Here is a 13,710-nt window from a genome sequence, read left to right as displayed (position 1 = left end):
GTAGCTGTTGCCCTATATAGATGTCTATTGTAGTAGTAACTGTTTCCCTATATAGATGTCTATTGTAGTAGTAACTGTTGCCCTATATAGATGTCTATTGTAGTAGTAACTGTTGCCCTATATGGATGTCTATTGTAGTAGTAACTGTTGCCCCATCCGAATGTCTATTGTAGTAGTAACTGTTGCCCCATCCGAATGTCTATTGTAGTCGTAACTGTTGCCCTATATAGATGTCTATTGTAGTCGTAACTGTTGCCCCATCTAGATGTCTATTGTAGTCGTAACTGTTGCCCCATCTAGATGTCTATTGTAGTAGTAGCTGTTGCCCCATCTAGATGTCTATTGTAGTAGTAGCTGTTGCCCCATCTAGATGTCTATTGTAGTAGTAGCTGTTGCCCCATCTAGATGTCTATTGTAGTAGTAGCTGTTGCCCCATCCAGATGTCTATTGTAGTAGTAGCTGTTGCCCCATCTAGATGTCTATTGTAGTAGTAACTGTTGCCCCATCTAGATGTCTATTGTAGTAGTAACTGTTGCCCCATCTAGATGTCTATTGTAGTAGTAACTGTTGCCCCATCTAGATGTCTATTGTAGTAGTAACTGTTGCCCTATATGGATGTCTATTGTAGTAGTAACTGTTGCCCTATATGGATGTCTATTGTAGTAGTAACTGTTGCCCCATCTAGATGTCTATTGTAGTAGTAACTGTTGCCCCATATAGATGTCTATTGTAGTAGTAGCTGTTGCCCCATCCAGATGTCTATTGTAGTAGTAGCTGTTGCCCTATATGGATATCTATTGTAGTAGTAACTGTTGCCCCATCTAGATGTCTATTGTAGTAGTAACTGTTGCCCCATCTAGATGTCTATTGTAGTAGTAGCTGTTGCCCCATCTAGATGTCTATTGTAGTAGTAACTGTTGCCCTATATAGATGTCTATTGTAGTAGTAGCTGTTGCCCTATATAGATGTCTATTGTAGTAGTAACTGTTGCCCTATATAGATGTCTATTGTAGTAGTAACTGTTGCCCCATATAGATGTCTATTGTAGTAGTAACTGTTGACCCATCCAGATGTCTATTGTAGTAGTAACTGTTGCCCTATATAGATGTCTATTGTAGTAGTAGCTGTTGCCCTATATAGATGTCTATTGTAGTAGTAGCTGTTGCCCTATATAGATGTCTATTGTAGTAGTAACTGTTGGCCCATCCAGATGTCTATTGTAGTAGTAACTGTTGGCCCATCCAGATGTCTATTGTAGTAGTAACTGTTGGCCCATCCAGATGTCTATTGTAGTAGTAACTGTTGCCCTATATAGATGTCTATTGTAGTAGTAACTGTTGGCCCATCCAGATGTCTATTGTAGTAGTAACTGTTGGCCCATCCAGATGTCTATTGTAGTAGTAACTGTTGGCCCATCCAGATGTCTATTGTAGTAGTAGCTGTTGCCCCATCTAGATGTCTATTGTAGTAGTAACTGTTGCCCTATATGGATGTCTATTGTAGTAGTAACTGTTGCCCTATATGGATGTCTATTGTAGTAGTAACTGTTGCCCTATATGGATGTCTATTGTAGTAGTAACTGTTGCCCCATCTAGATGTCTATTGTAGTAGTAACTGTTGCCCCATCTAGATGTCTATTGTAGTAGTAACTGTTGCCCCATCCAGATGTCTATTGTAGTAGTAACTGTTGCCCCATATAGATGTCTATTGTAGTAGTAGCTGTTGCCCCATCCAGATGTCTATTGTAGTAGTAGCTGTTGCCCTATATGGATATCTATTGTAGTAGTAACTGTTGCCCCATCTAGATGTCTATTGTAGTAGTAACTGTTGCCCCATCTAGATGTCTATTGTAGTAGTAACTGTTGCCCTATATGGATGTCTATTGTAGTAGTAACTGTTGCCCTATATGGATGTCTATTGTAGTAGTAGCTGTTGCCCCATCCAGATGTCTATTGTAGTAGTAGCTGTTGCCCCATCCAGATGTCTATTGTAGTAGTAGCTGTTGCCCCATCTAGATGTCTATTGTAGTAGTAGCTGTTGCCCCATCTAGATGTCTATTGTAGTAGTAGCTGTTGCCCCATCTAGATGTCTATTGTAGTAGTAACTGTTGCCCCATCTGGATGTCTATTGTAGTAGTAACTGTTGCCCCATCTAGATGTCTATTGTAGTAGTAACTGTTGCGCCATCTAGATGTCTATTGTAGTAGTAACTGTTGCCCCATCTAGATGTCTATTGTAGTAGTAACTGTTGCCCCATCTAGATGTCTATTGTAGTAGTAACTGTTGCCCTATATAGATATCTATTGTAGTAGTAACTGTTGCCCCATCTAGATGTCTATTGTAGTAGTAACTGTTGCCCCATCTAGATGTCTATTGTAGTAGTAACTGTTGCCCCATCTAGATGTCTATTGTAGTAGTAACTGTTGCCCCATCTAGATGTCTATTGTAGTAGTAGCTGTTGCCGTATATAGATGTCTATTGTAGTAGTAGCTGTTGCCCCATCTAGATGTCTATTGTAGTAGTAGCTGTTGCCCCATCTAGATGTCTATTGTAGTAGTAGCTGTTTCCCCATCTAGATGTCTATTGTAGTAGTAGCTGTTGCCCCATCTAGATGTCTATTGTAGTAGTAGCTGTTGCCCCATCTAGATGTCTATTGTAGTAGTAACTGTTGCCCTATATAGATGTCTATTGTAGTAGTAGCTGTTGCCCCATCTAGATGTCTATTGTAGTAGTAACTGTTGCCCTATATGGATGTCTATTGTAGTAGTAACTGTTGCCCTATATGGATGTCTATTGTAGTAGTAACTGTTGCCCTATATGGATGTCTATTGTAGTAGTAACTGTTGCCCCATCTAGATGTCTATTGTAGTAGTAACTGTTGCCCCATATAGATGTCTATTGTAGTAGTAGCTGTTGCCCCATCCAGATGTCTATTGTAGTAGTAGCTGTTGCCCTATATGGATATCTATTGTAGTAGTAACTGTTGCCCCATCTAGATGTCTATTGTAGTAGTAGCTGTTGCCCCATCTAGATGTCTATTGTAGTAGTAGCTGTTGGCCTATCTAGATGTCTATTGTAGTAGTAGCTGTTGGCCTATATAGATGTCTATTGTAGTAGTAGCTGTTGGCCTATATAGATGTCTATTGTAGTAGTAGCTGTTGCCCCATCTAGATGTCTATTGTAGTAGTAACTGTTGCCCTATATGGATGTCTATTGTAGTAGTAACTGTTGCCCTATATGGATGTCTATTGTAGTAGTAACTGTTGCCCTATATGGATGTCTATTGTAGTAGTAACTGTTGCCCCATCTAGATGTCTATTGTAGTAGTAACTGTTGCCCCATCTAGATGTCTATTGTAGTAGTAACTGTTGCCCCATCCAGATGTCTATTGTAGTAGTAACTGTTGCCCCATATAGATGTCTATTGTAGTAGTAGCTGTTGCCCCATCCAGATGTCTATTGTAGTAGTAGCTGTTGCCCTATATGGATATCTATTGTAGTAGTAACTGTTGCCCCATCTAGATGTCTATTGTAGTAGTAACTGTTGCCCCATCTAGATGTCTATTGTAGTAGTAGCTGTTGCCCCATCTAGATGTCTATTGTAGTAGTAACTGTTGCCCTATATAGATGTCTATTGTAGTAGTAGCTGTTGCCCTATATAGATGTCTATTGTAGTAGTAACTGTTGCCCTATATAGATGTCTATTGTAGTAGTAACTGTTGCCCCATCTAGATGTCTATTGTAGTAGTAACTGTTGCCCCATCTAGATGTCTATTGTAGTAGTAACTGTTGCCCTATATGGATGTCTATTGTAGTAGTAACTGTTGCCCTATATGGATGTCTATTGTAGTAGTAGCTGTTGCCCCATCCAGATGTCTATTGTAGTAGTAGCTGTTGCCCCATCCAGATGTCTATTGTAGTAGTAGCTGTTGCCCCATCTAGATGTCTATTGTAGTAGTAGCTGTTGCCCCATCTAGATGTCTATTGTAGTAGTAGCTGTTGCCCCATCTAGATGTCTATTGTAGTAGTAGCTGTTGCCCCATCTAGATGTCTATTGTAGTAGTAGCTGTTGCCCCATCTAGATGTCTATTGTAGTAGTAGCTGTTGCCCCATCTGGATGTCTATTGTAGTAGTAACTGTTGCCCCATCTGGATGTCTATTGTAGTAGTAACTGTTGCCCCATCTAGATGTCTATTGTAGTAGTAACTGTTGCCCCATCTAGATGTCTATTGTAGTAGTAACTGTTGCCCTATATAGATATCTATTGTAGTAGTAACTGTTGCCCCATCTAGATGTCTATTGTAGTAGTAACTGTTGCCCCATCTAGATGTCTATTGTAGTAGTAACTGTTGCCCCATCTAGATGTCTATTGTAGTAGTAACTGTTGCCCCATCTAGATGTCTATTGTAGTAGTAGCTGTTGCCGTATATAGATGTCTATTGTAGTAGTAGCTGTTGCCCCATCTAGATGTCTATTGTAGTAGTAGCTGTTGCCCCATCTAGATGTCTATTGTAGTAGTAGCTGTTGCCCCATATAGATGTCTATTGTAGTAGTAGCAGTTGCCCCATCTAGATGTCTATTGTAGTAGTAACTGTTGCCCCATCTAGATGTCTATTGTAGTAGTAACTGTTGCCCCATCTAGATGTCTATTGTAGTAGTAGCTGTTGCCGTATATAGATGTCTATTGTAGTAGTAGCTGTTGCCCCATCTAGATGTCTATTGTAGTAGTAGCTGTTGCCCCATCTAGATGTCTATTGTAGTAGTAGCTGTTGCCCCATCTAGATGTCTATTGTAGTAGTAACTGTTGCCCTATATAGATGTCTATTGTAGTAGTAGCTGTTGCCCCATCTAGATGTCTATTGTAGTATTATACTGTCATACTTGTTTGCAAATTGCTCTTTCACTCCATTGACCTGATTTTTATTTTATTTTTCATACAAAAAAAAAAAAAAAATGTAAATAGTTTTTGGGATGTATTTTAGGATACATGGGAAATATAAAACATTGGCCGAATGTATTTTAATGTGTGACATACATTTGTAAATGTATTTGGAATACATAAATGTGTATGGAAATACACTGGGTACAAAACATTAAGAATGCCTGCTCTTTCCATGATATAGACTGAAGTGGAGGAGAAAGGTTAAAGAAGGATTTTCAAGCCTTGAGACAGTTGAGTCATAGATTGTGTATGTGTGCTATTCACAGGGTGAATGGGGAAGACAATAGATTTAAGTGCCTTTTGAACAGGTTATGGTAGTAGGTGCCAGGCGCACCGGTTTGTGTCAAGAACTGCACCGACAGTTAGTCTCAATTTACTGCTGCTATTTAAAGACAACAGATTATGTTCCGAATTAGATTCTTGACAGTCTCTAGACTAGACAATCTCTTGAACCTTGTTGTCTCACCCAGGGACCTGGATGCCAGGGCTAAGAGCGAGCGTTACCGGGCCTTGTTCCGTCTGCCCAAGGATGAGAAGCTGGACGGACACACGGGCTGCACCCTTTGGACCCCCTTCAACAAGATGCACATCCTGGGCCAGATGTTTGTCTCCACTAACTACATCTGCTTCACTTCCAAGGAGGAGACCCTGTGCAGCCTCATCATCCCCCTAAGAGAGGTGAGTCTGGCTGGGTACAGACTCTGGTGATTGACCGTAGTCCTGGAGCTTAGTGTTGACCCGGAGCAGTAGTCTGCACTGACTGGAGCTCTCTGGGATTTCGGGTTGGTGACTGTTGAGCTAGAGTTTTGTGACAATGTTGGATGATGCTAAGACATAAGTCAATGTGGGACCACTATAGATTTGAGATTTTCCATCAGGAAAGAAAGGTTACCTTTGACAAGTTGTGCTGTGTGCTGCTGTAGGGGGTGTACTAGCAGGGCAGTTAGAAAGAGCAGCAGCCTGCTTAACACTCTGGTAGGGGCTGTCACTCCCAATCTGCTTTAGTCACTGGCTGCCCCTCGCCCAGCCATTGCCTTGTCGATCAGGACCCCCCCCCCTGTCAAATCCTATCCCCATCAGCCATCTTAAACTACCAATCGCTGGCAGGGCAGAATGTGGATCAACTACTAGTGTCTAGTGTTACGATGTGTGGCACTGAATCAATTCAGTCACCTAGTATGTGGGTTGAACTGTTGATATGGTGAGACCTATTGTGTGCTTGGTATGGTATGTTGGCCTTTGGTCATTGCACATGAGAATATTGGCCTAAGTGGTTAGATGGTGAAATAAATCAATACACATGCGATGGGTTACTGTAATTCGTGTTCTACATCGAACACTTTCTCATATGACATAGGAGATTTATATTTTGTGTTGCATCCCCATATCTTATGACTGACATGTGACTGGCATATCTGTTGTGACTGGCATGTCTGTTGTCTGACACAACCCTGCACCTTGATTACTCAACCCTGCACCTTAGAGGCTGCTGCCCAATATACATGGAATCACTGGTCACTTTAATAATGTTTACTTACTGCGTTACTCATTTCATATAATATATTTTATACTGTATTCAATTTACTAGTATTTTAGTCAATGCCACTCCGCCATTGCTCGTCCTAATATTTGTTTTTTCTTAACTCCATTCTTTTACTTTAGATTTGTGTGTGTTCTTGTGAATTGTTAGATACTACTGCACTGTTGGAGCTAGGAACACAAGCATTGTGCTACACCCGCAATAACATCTGCTAATTATGTGTATGTGACCAATAACATTTGATTTGTTATGACTGGCATATCTGTTGTCTGACATATGACTGACATCTATTGTGACTGACATACCTGTTGTGACTGATACATAAATGACATACCTGTTGTGACAGACCTCTGTGTCTCTGTCCCTCCCAGGTGACGATAGTGGAGAAGGCGGACAGCTCCAACTTTTTGCCCAGCTCAGTGTCCATCAGCACCAAGAACAGGATGACTTTCCTGTTCGCCAACCTCAAGGACCGGGACTTCCTGGTCCAGAGGATCTCTGACTTCCTGCAGCAGACCACCTCCAAGATCTACTTCGAGAGGGAGATCACCGGGAGTGTGAACAGCTCCGACGATGAGGTGAGGGCACATCTATGTCATTATATATCTAGGATGTTGTACATCATTTAGGTCTATACTCTTCCACAACTGCTCCCCAAGTTTGCTGATAAGTCTCCCTCTACTCCAGGTCTTCAGTAAATACTTAGCATGATTATTGTCACAGGTCTCTGATCAGCTCTTATCATAAAGAACACTGCATTAACTGTCCTTACCCTGATCCTGGACTTGTTCTGCTCTCCACCAGGTGTATTCTCAGTAATATTAGTTTGGCATCTCATCACAGGTCACGGAACAGTTGTTATGATAAACTCATGATAATTGGCTGCATTAACAATCTCTTAATTCTGATCCTGAATCTGTCTCTCTCTCTCCTCTAGGTGTACTCCCAGCAGGGCTCTCTCCTCTCCAGCAGTCCCCAGCGCAGCAGTCTGGGCTCAGAGGGCTCCTCCGAGGGTGAGCGCCAGTTTAACCTCAATGACAACAGCGTGCCCACCGCCACCCAGGCCCTCATGACCATGTACCGCCGCCGCTCGCCGGAGGAGTTCAACCCCAAACTGGTACGGTCATTGAATGGTCACGGAATATGCAGTTCTGTTCACATGTTGGGGGCTCCCGAGTGGCGAGCGGTCTAAGGCACTGCATCTCAGTGCTAGAGGTGTCACTACAGACCCTGGTTCGATTCCAGGCTGTATCACAACCGGCTGTGATTGGGAGTCCCATAGGGCGGTGCACAATTGGCCCAGCGTCGTCCGGGTTAGGGTTTGGTCGGGGTAGGAATGTCATTGTAAATACGAATTTGTTCTTAACTGACTTGCTTAGTTAAATAAACATGTGGTCGAACACAAGAAGATGCTCTATTGCTATAGTAGAGAATTGGAAAGATTGCACATGATTGATGGAACTGAACTGGGACTAAATGAATTGAGTTAAACTCTTATTTACAGTGACAAAATATTGTAACAAACTGTAATTGCGTGTATATACCTGCATGCTGAATAAGCCATTGGGAATCCAGTTTTCTGCATGTAATAACCTGAGGCTTTTCCCAAGCTTCAAATCAAATTGTTTTGCTTGCGTACACCTATTTACCAGATGTGATTGTGGGTATAGCGAAGTGCTTGTGATCCGAGCTCCAACAGTGCGGTAATATCTAACAATACAAAACAAAGTTGCTTAGGAGCCAGAAACAGAGCGGCCATGTCTATCGGCGCCATCAGTGCCTCAACCTTGATCTAAAACAATGCTTGGCTTGCAGTCAGTGTGTTCTGTTCCTGCTCTAACCTCCAGCTGGCTTTGCATTGCACAGTTCAAAGGCCTGCAGGGAAGTTGCTGATGTAGACCAATGGAGGGGGAGTGTGTGGAAAGTATATTAGATCTGAGTTAATTGAAGTAAATAAAGCCTTAATGAAGTTCCTCAGAGACCTCTTGGGGAGTATTTGTGCTACATACGTCTGTGTCCAAAGTTAGAAATATTGTTTAGGCTTTGAAGGCTCTCTGGCTCGTTATTTAATGAGGTGGGATTTTTTTTTTGACTCCTACGAACCATTCTGATCTCTCGAGCTTACATTCTGCGTGTATTGAAACAATGTAAGCGTGCCAGATTAGGATGGTTCATACGAGGCTAGTAATTTTTATTTTTTTTTGCTTTCTGCAAAGAAGTCGGGTTGTTGGCTCAGCTGTTACAAGGGTGTCTACTTTCTTTCTCTCGCTCTCTCTGTCCTTGAACATTCTGTAGTTCTCTCTAAGGGGAGCTTTACTGGCATGAAATGTGTCTCTTATGACATTTCTCTTTTTTTCTTTTTCTAACACATGCAAGATTATTAACTGTCAATTTGTATTTTTCCCCAGGCCAAGGAGTTCCTGAAGGAACAGGCGTGGAAGAACCACTTCACCGAGTACGGCCAGGGGGTGTGTATGTACCGTACAGAGAAGACCAAGGACCTGGTGCTTAAAGGCATCCCAGAGAACATGAGGGGAGAGCTGTGGCTGCTCTTCTCTGGTGAGGCCAACAGTTGCACGCGTTCTCACAAACAGTCAGACGTGGGCATGATCTCGCAATACACTCTCACATTCATTGTACATAGTCATTTGTATATGACATTATGCCCCCCGGTTCTTGACATTCATATACTCGACTTTCACTCATTCTGTATCTCCACAAGCCGTGCTGATACACACACTCAAAGACCACAGATAGACAGTACTACGTGCTCATACACCAACTCCTAACCTGCATTCAGCATCGTGTGGTGGGACCACACATCTCATTACTATAGTTATTGTTACCACAGGAGGAAAAACAACAGTAAAAACACATCAGGTTTTGGGTTTTCCCAAACCCCCCTTTGTGGTATGAGCACAGAATGGTTCATCATCCAGGTGTATTAGAAGTATTGACAGTCAAATATTAGCTATTCTTTCAGTGTACATATGGATTTGGGTAGCCTCATTAAACATGCATTAGCTTGGCCTTGGCAACGCATTCCATTCCCATCTCCTGCCTGAGCAGCAGTATCTTACTGTATCTAACCTGTAACTGGGCTGCGTGCTTCACGTCCACTGCTACAGCATATTACAGTGAGAGCACACATTCTATAGTCTGCTTATTGTACGCCAAACTGAACACTGTCAGTCTGGTTTAACCAGGCTTTACAAACACAGCAGCTTATGTAGGGGTTGTGTTAGAGACGTAGGCCTACATTGTGACCACCGTAGCTGTGAAAAGCTGACCTATATAAATAAACCTGAAGAACCAGTTGGCCTACAGGGAGAGTCACTGCGGAGATCACCAAACAATGTTTTATACTTCAGCCTCTTCTTCCTGGAGGAAATGCCTTGCACCCACGCGACAGTCACTAACAATTAGTGACTATCTACCTGCTCTTTCCGTCCCCTAGTGACCTACTTGTGGTACCTTCCGCAGTCGCCATGGCAGCCATACATCTGCACTTCCTGGAGGGACTGGTGTGTTTACATGTTAGCCTAGCGTCTCTGTTGGCAAAGCTCGCTAGCTGTGTTTTATGTGGAAGAAGATGCAGCATTTGAATGACACCTCTATACTTGTCCCTCTACTCCCACTCACTGTCACAGTGGGAACAGTTGATAAGCCTGAGTTTGACTGCGCTAGAAGAGTGAGTTTGAGGGTGTTCTGATTCAACAGACTTTTACCCAGGATCACCCCCCCCCCCCCCCCCCCCCCTAATGGTTTAGCCTGTGTTGTTGTTGCTGCTCCCACAGCTGGGAGTACGGGAGGGGGAGGGCTATAAAGGCACTAAGGTTTCAGTGTAGAAGGGATTCTGCCTAAAGTCAGAGTGGAAGGCTTACAACTGCATGTCTACTGGCTGCTTGCTACATCCGTCCGTTAGTAGAGATGGAATGAGCAATGGCATGTCTTGAGTTCTGGTTTCATCACTCTAACCATTTCTGAAACTGATTACATTGAATATGCAATGCCATTGCAATGCTAGCCTAACTTAGCCAGATGTAAAATAAACGCCTGAAACTAGATCCCCTATATGGTCTTGAAGAGAATCAAAACATAACTGTTGGGGGGAGGTTCTCTTCTGCACTGTTCAACCAATCCAGTGAATGTGGAGGAGTTCAGATGGAGCGTTGCCTTGTTAACGTCCAAATGCGGAAGTCGCATCACAAGCTCTCTTTCCATTTCCCCCTGAAAACTGGAACATCCGGTTGTTAGCAATTCTCCTAAGGCTGTTGGTTGAAAGGTGGGCCTGACATTAACTTTGTTTCACCAGACCAATTTTTTTAAACAGCAATTGGCTGATGTTCTGGTGCCAATGGGCCTCGTTTAACGCTATACTAACTGTGGTCACTATATCCCCCCCCCCCCCCCCCCCCCAGGGGCGATCAATGAGATGGCGACCCACCCTGGCTACTATGAGGACCTGGTAGAGAAGTCTATGGGGAAGTACAACCTGGCCACGGAGGAGATCGAGAGAGACCTGCACCGCTCCCTCCCTGAACACCCAGCCTTCCAGAACGAGATGGGGATCGCTGCCCTACGAAGGGTCCTTACTGCCTACGCCTTCAGAAACCCCAACATAGGCTACTGCCAGGTACACACATGGTATATAGTATACACACATGGTATATAGTATACGCACACAGACGCACCAGTCCTGTTGCTCAAGATCCACTGCCAAATTAGACGTCCGTCCAGGTAAGCAGGACGTCACGAGATTACTTCAAAACCGGCCTCTAGGGGCAATGTTGGCGCTATTACCTTTAAGTCCTGTGGACAGGGATGGCGGATGGGCATAAACTGTTAGCTCCGGCTCTGAAAGTCACGTGTTCAATCCCAGTGCTAAGCACTATTTTTGTCTATCCCAAACCTTAACCCTTAACTTAACCATTCGGAATGAATGCCTAATCTTCAAAATGTTATGTTTGTGGACAAACATCTGATTCTGCAGTGAGACCGTGAGAGCTTGTTACACACACACACACTTATTTTACAACACAATCATTCACACTGCGCTTCAGTTTATAAAGGGTTAAGTCACATAGTAGTTTGCCACTTCTATAGCTGTCCTGACTCCCCTGCGGGTCCCTAATCTTGGTTCCCCCTGCGGGTCGAAGCCAATGCGATTCCCTCTTGACTGCCGGTCCATCTGTTGGCAGCTTGAAACTCTGAAGACGTTTAACTCAGGCTGAAAATACCTACTGTCACAGCTGTTTATTTTGATTCTTGTTTTGCTTTTTGAAGGGCTTTGAGATTCTGTAAAGAAAAACGCTATAGAAGTTGAATGTATTATTCTGAATAATCTTGGTGGTTCTTCCTAGGCCATGAACATTGTGACGTCGGTGCTGCTGCTGTATGCTAAAGAGGAGGAGGCCTTCTGGCTGCTGGTGGCTCTGTGTGAGCGGATGCTGCCTGACTACTACAACACCAGGGTCGTAGGTCAGTTGGAAACTTCTGGAATGAGGCTGTAGTAGGGCAATGGGTGGCTTTGTGGTCGACTGGTGTGTTTGCCTCTGCATTTTTAACTTGGTCTCAGTGTCTCTATTTTATGTTTTGTGTTCAGGTATGTGTCCCTCAGTCTTTGTGTTGGCATCGTTCTCCCTCTTACTGTATCAGTGTCCGCATAGGCCTCTTTTTTCTGTCTTGCTAACCTCCCACTTCCTCTTCTCCAGGAGCTCTGGTAGACCAGGGTGTTTTTGAGGAGCTGGCCAGGGAGTACGTCCCTGAACTCTACGACTGCATGCAGGACCTGGGAGTCATCTCTACCATTTCCCTCTCCTGGTTCCTCACCCTGTTCCTCAGTGTCATGCCCTTCGAGAGTGCTGTGGTGGTGGTCGACTGCTTCTTCTACGAGGGCATCAAGGTCATCTTCCAGCTGGCGCTCAGCGTGCTGCACGCCAACATCCACCAGCTGCTAGGGGCCAAGGACGATGGAGAGGCCATGACCGTGCTGGGAAAGTGAGGACGGGTGGGGGTGGAAGACTGACAAGGGGCCAAAGATACTAAAACAGGGCTTTTCAATTTCGGTCCTGGAGGGCAGAAACACTTCTTGATTTGTTTCTACCTGGTAGTTAATTGTATTCACCTGGTGCACCAGGTCTGATGAAACCAGAAGGGTTTTAGCACTGCAGTACCAGAATTGTAACAGCCCTGGACTAAAGGGACATGACTGGTAGGCAAACTCATGACTGGAACACTGAACCTAACCTAAACTAAAACCCTAGCCTTTGCCCTGACCTTAATCCTAACCATAACCAATTAGGTCATTCAACACGGGTTTGCTGGTCAGTCATGCTACTTTAGTTTTTCACTCAGAGCAGACCCCATGAGTCGGGTCAAAGGTCAAATTGTGTTGGCGGAAGTGACACGAGAGATCATCTTGTTTTGAAACACTGCAATAAGAACACTTCTTAATTCAATTAAAGCTTGATATTGATAAGCTGTCAGTATAAAGGATTTGGATGTGTGACACATTTGTGTGTAGGTACCTGGACAGCGTGACCAATAAGGACAGCACCCTGCCTCCCATCCCCCACCTGCACTCCCTGCTGACAGACGATGGGGATCCCCACCCGGAGGTGGACATCTTCAAGCTGGTCCGCAGCTCCTACGAGGTGAGTCTTCGCACCATGACCAGGGCACTGTCCATCCACCCGTCATTCAATCATTCCTTCAATCTGTCAGAGATGGGGTCAATTCCATTTCAATTCAGTCAATTAAGTTGAAATGGAATTCAGCCCAACCCTGCTTCCTAGACCCATATGTATTCACTGGTAGAACTGTCACTCTGTTTTGACCTTTACTCTGGCTGGTGATTATGCAGTCTCAGTGAATCTCCCAGCCGTAGGATAGCAGCAGTGTTGACCTCTCTCTCTGGGTCCCGTGTGGCTGTTTGTAGAAGTTTGGCTCCATCCGGGCAGACGTGATCGAGCAGATGCGCTTCAAACAGAGGCTAAGGGTCATCCAGACCATCGAGGACACCACCAAACGCAATGTGGTAACGACCCCTGCTATTACACACACTGTATGGTACACCAGATGTTGGGTGTGGAGGATTTCAAGTCATTTTAAGCCATTGTTTCTGCACTCAGGGATGTTCTTTAGAGGTTTAGGAGTGTGTGTTACTGATTGTATTCAATGCTGGTTAGTTCTGATCTCCTCACACAGCTCCTAAATCCACTGTTCTCT

General features: G+C 44.0%; 1 protein-coding gene across 1 annotated transcript in view; it reads left to right on the top strand.

Moving 5' to 3' along the window:
• LOC120035130 (TBC1 domain family member 9-like) overlaps positions 1–13,710 on the top strand; it is a 34,642-nt gene that overhangs the window by 15,305 nt on the left and 5,627 nt on the right. The window contains exons 7-15 of the mRNA XM_038981924.1: positions 5,411–5,618; positions 6,852–7,058; positions 7,418–7,597; positions 8,889–9,039; positions 10,902–11,116; positions 11,844–11,961; positions 12,195–12,480; positions 13,007–13,136; positions 13,421–13,519. Of these exons, the coding sequence (XP_038837852.1) occupies positions 5,411–5,618; positions 6,852–7,058; positions 7,418–7,597; positions 8,889–9,039; positions 10,902–11,116; positions 11,844–11,961; positions 12,195–12,480; positions 13,007–13,136; positions 13,421–13,519 (1,594 nt within the window). The remainder of the gene's footprint in view (positions 1–5,410; positions 5,619–6,851; positions 7,059–7,417; positions 7,598–8,888; positions 9,040–10,901; positions 11,117–11,843; positions 11,962–12,194; positions 12,481–13,006; positions 13,137–13,420; positions 13,520–13,710) is intronic.

The sequence above is a fragment of the Salvelinus namaycush genome, chromosome 42 (genome assembly GCF_016432855.1).
Source record: "Salvelinus namaycush isolate Seneca chromosome 42, SaNama_1.0, whole genome shotgun sequence".
Lineage (NCBI taxonomy): Eukaryota > Metazoa > Chordata > Actinopteri > Salmoniformes > Salmonidae > Salvelinus > Salvelinus namaycush.
This window is presented reverse-complemented; position numbering and strand designations above follow the sequence as displayed.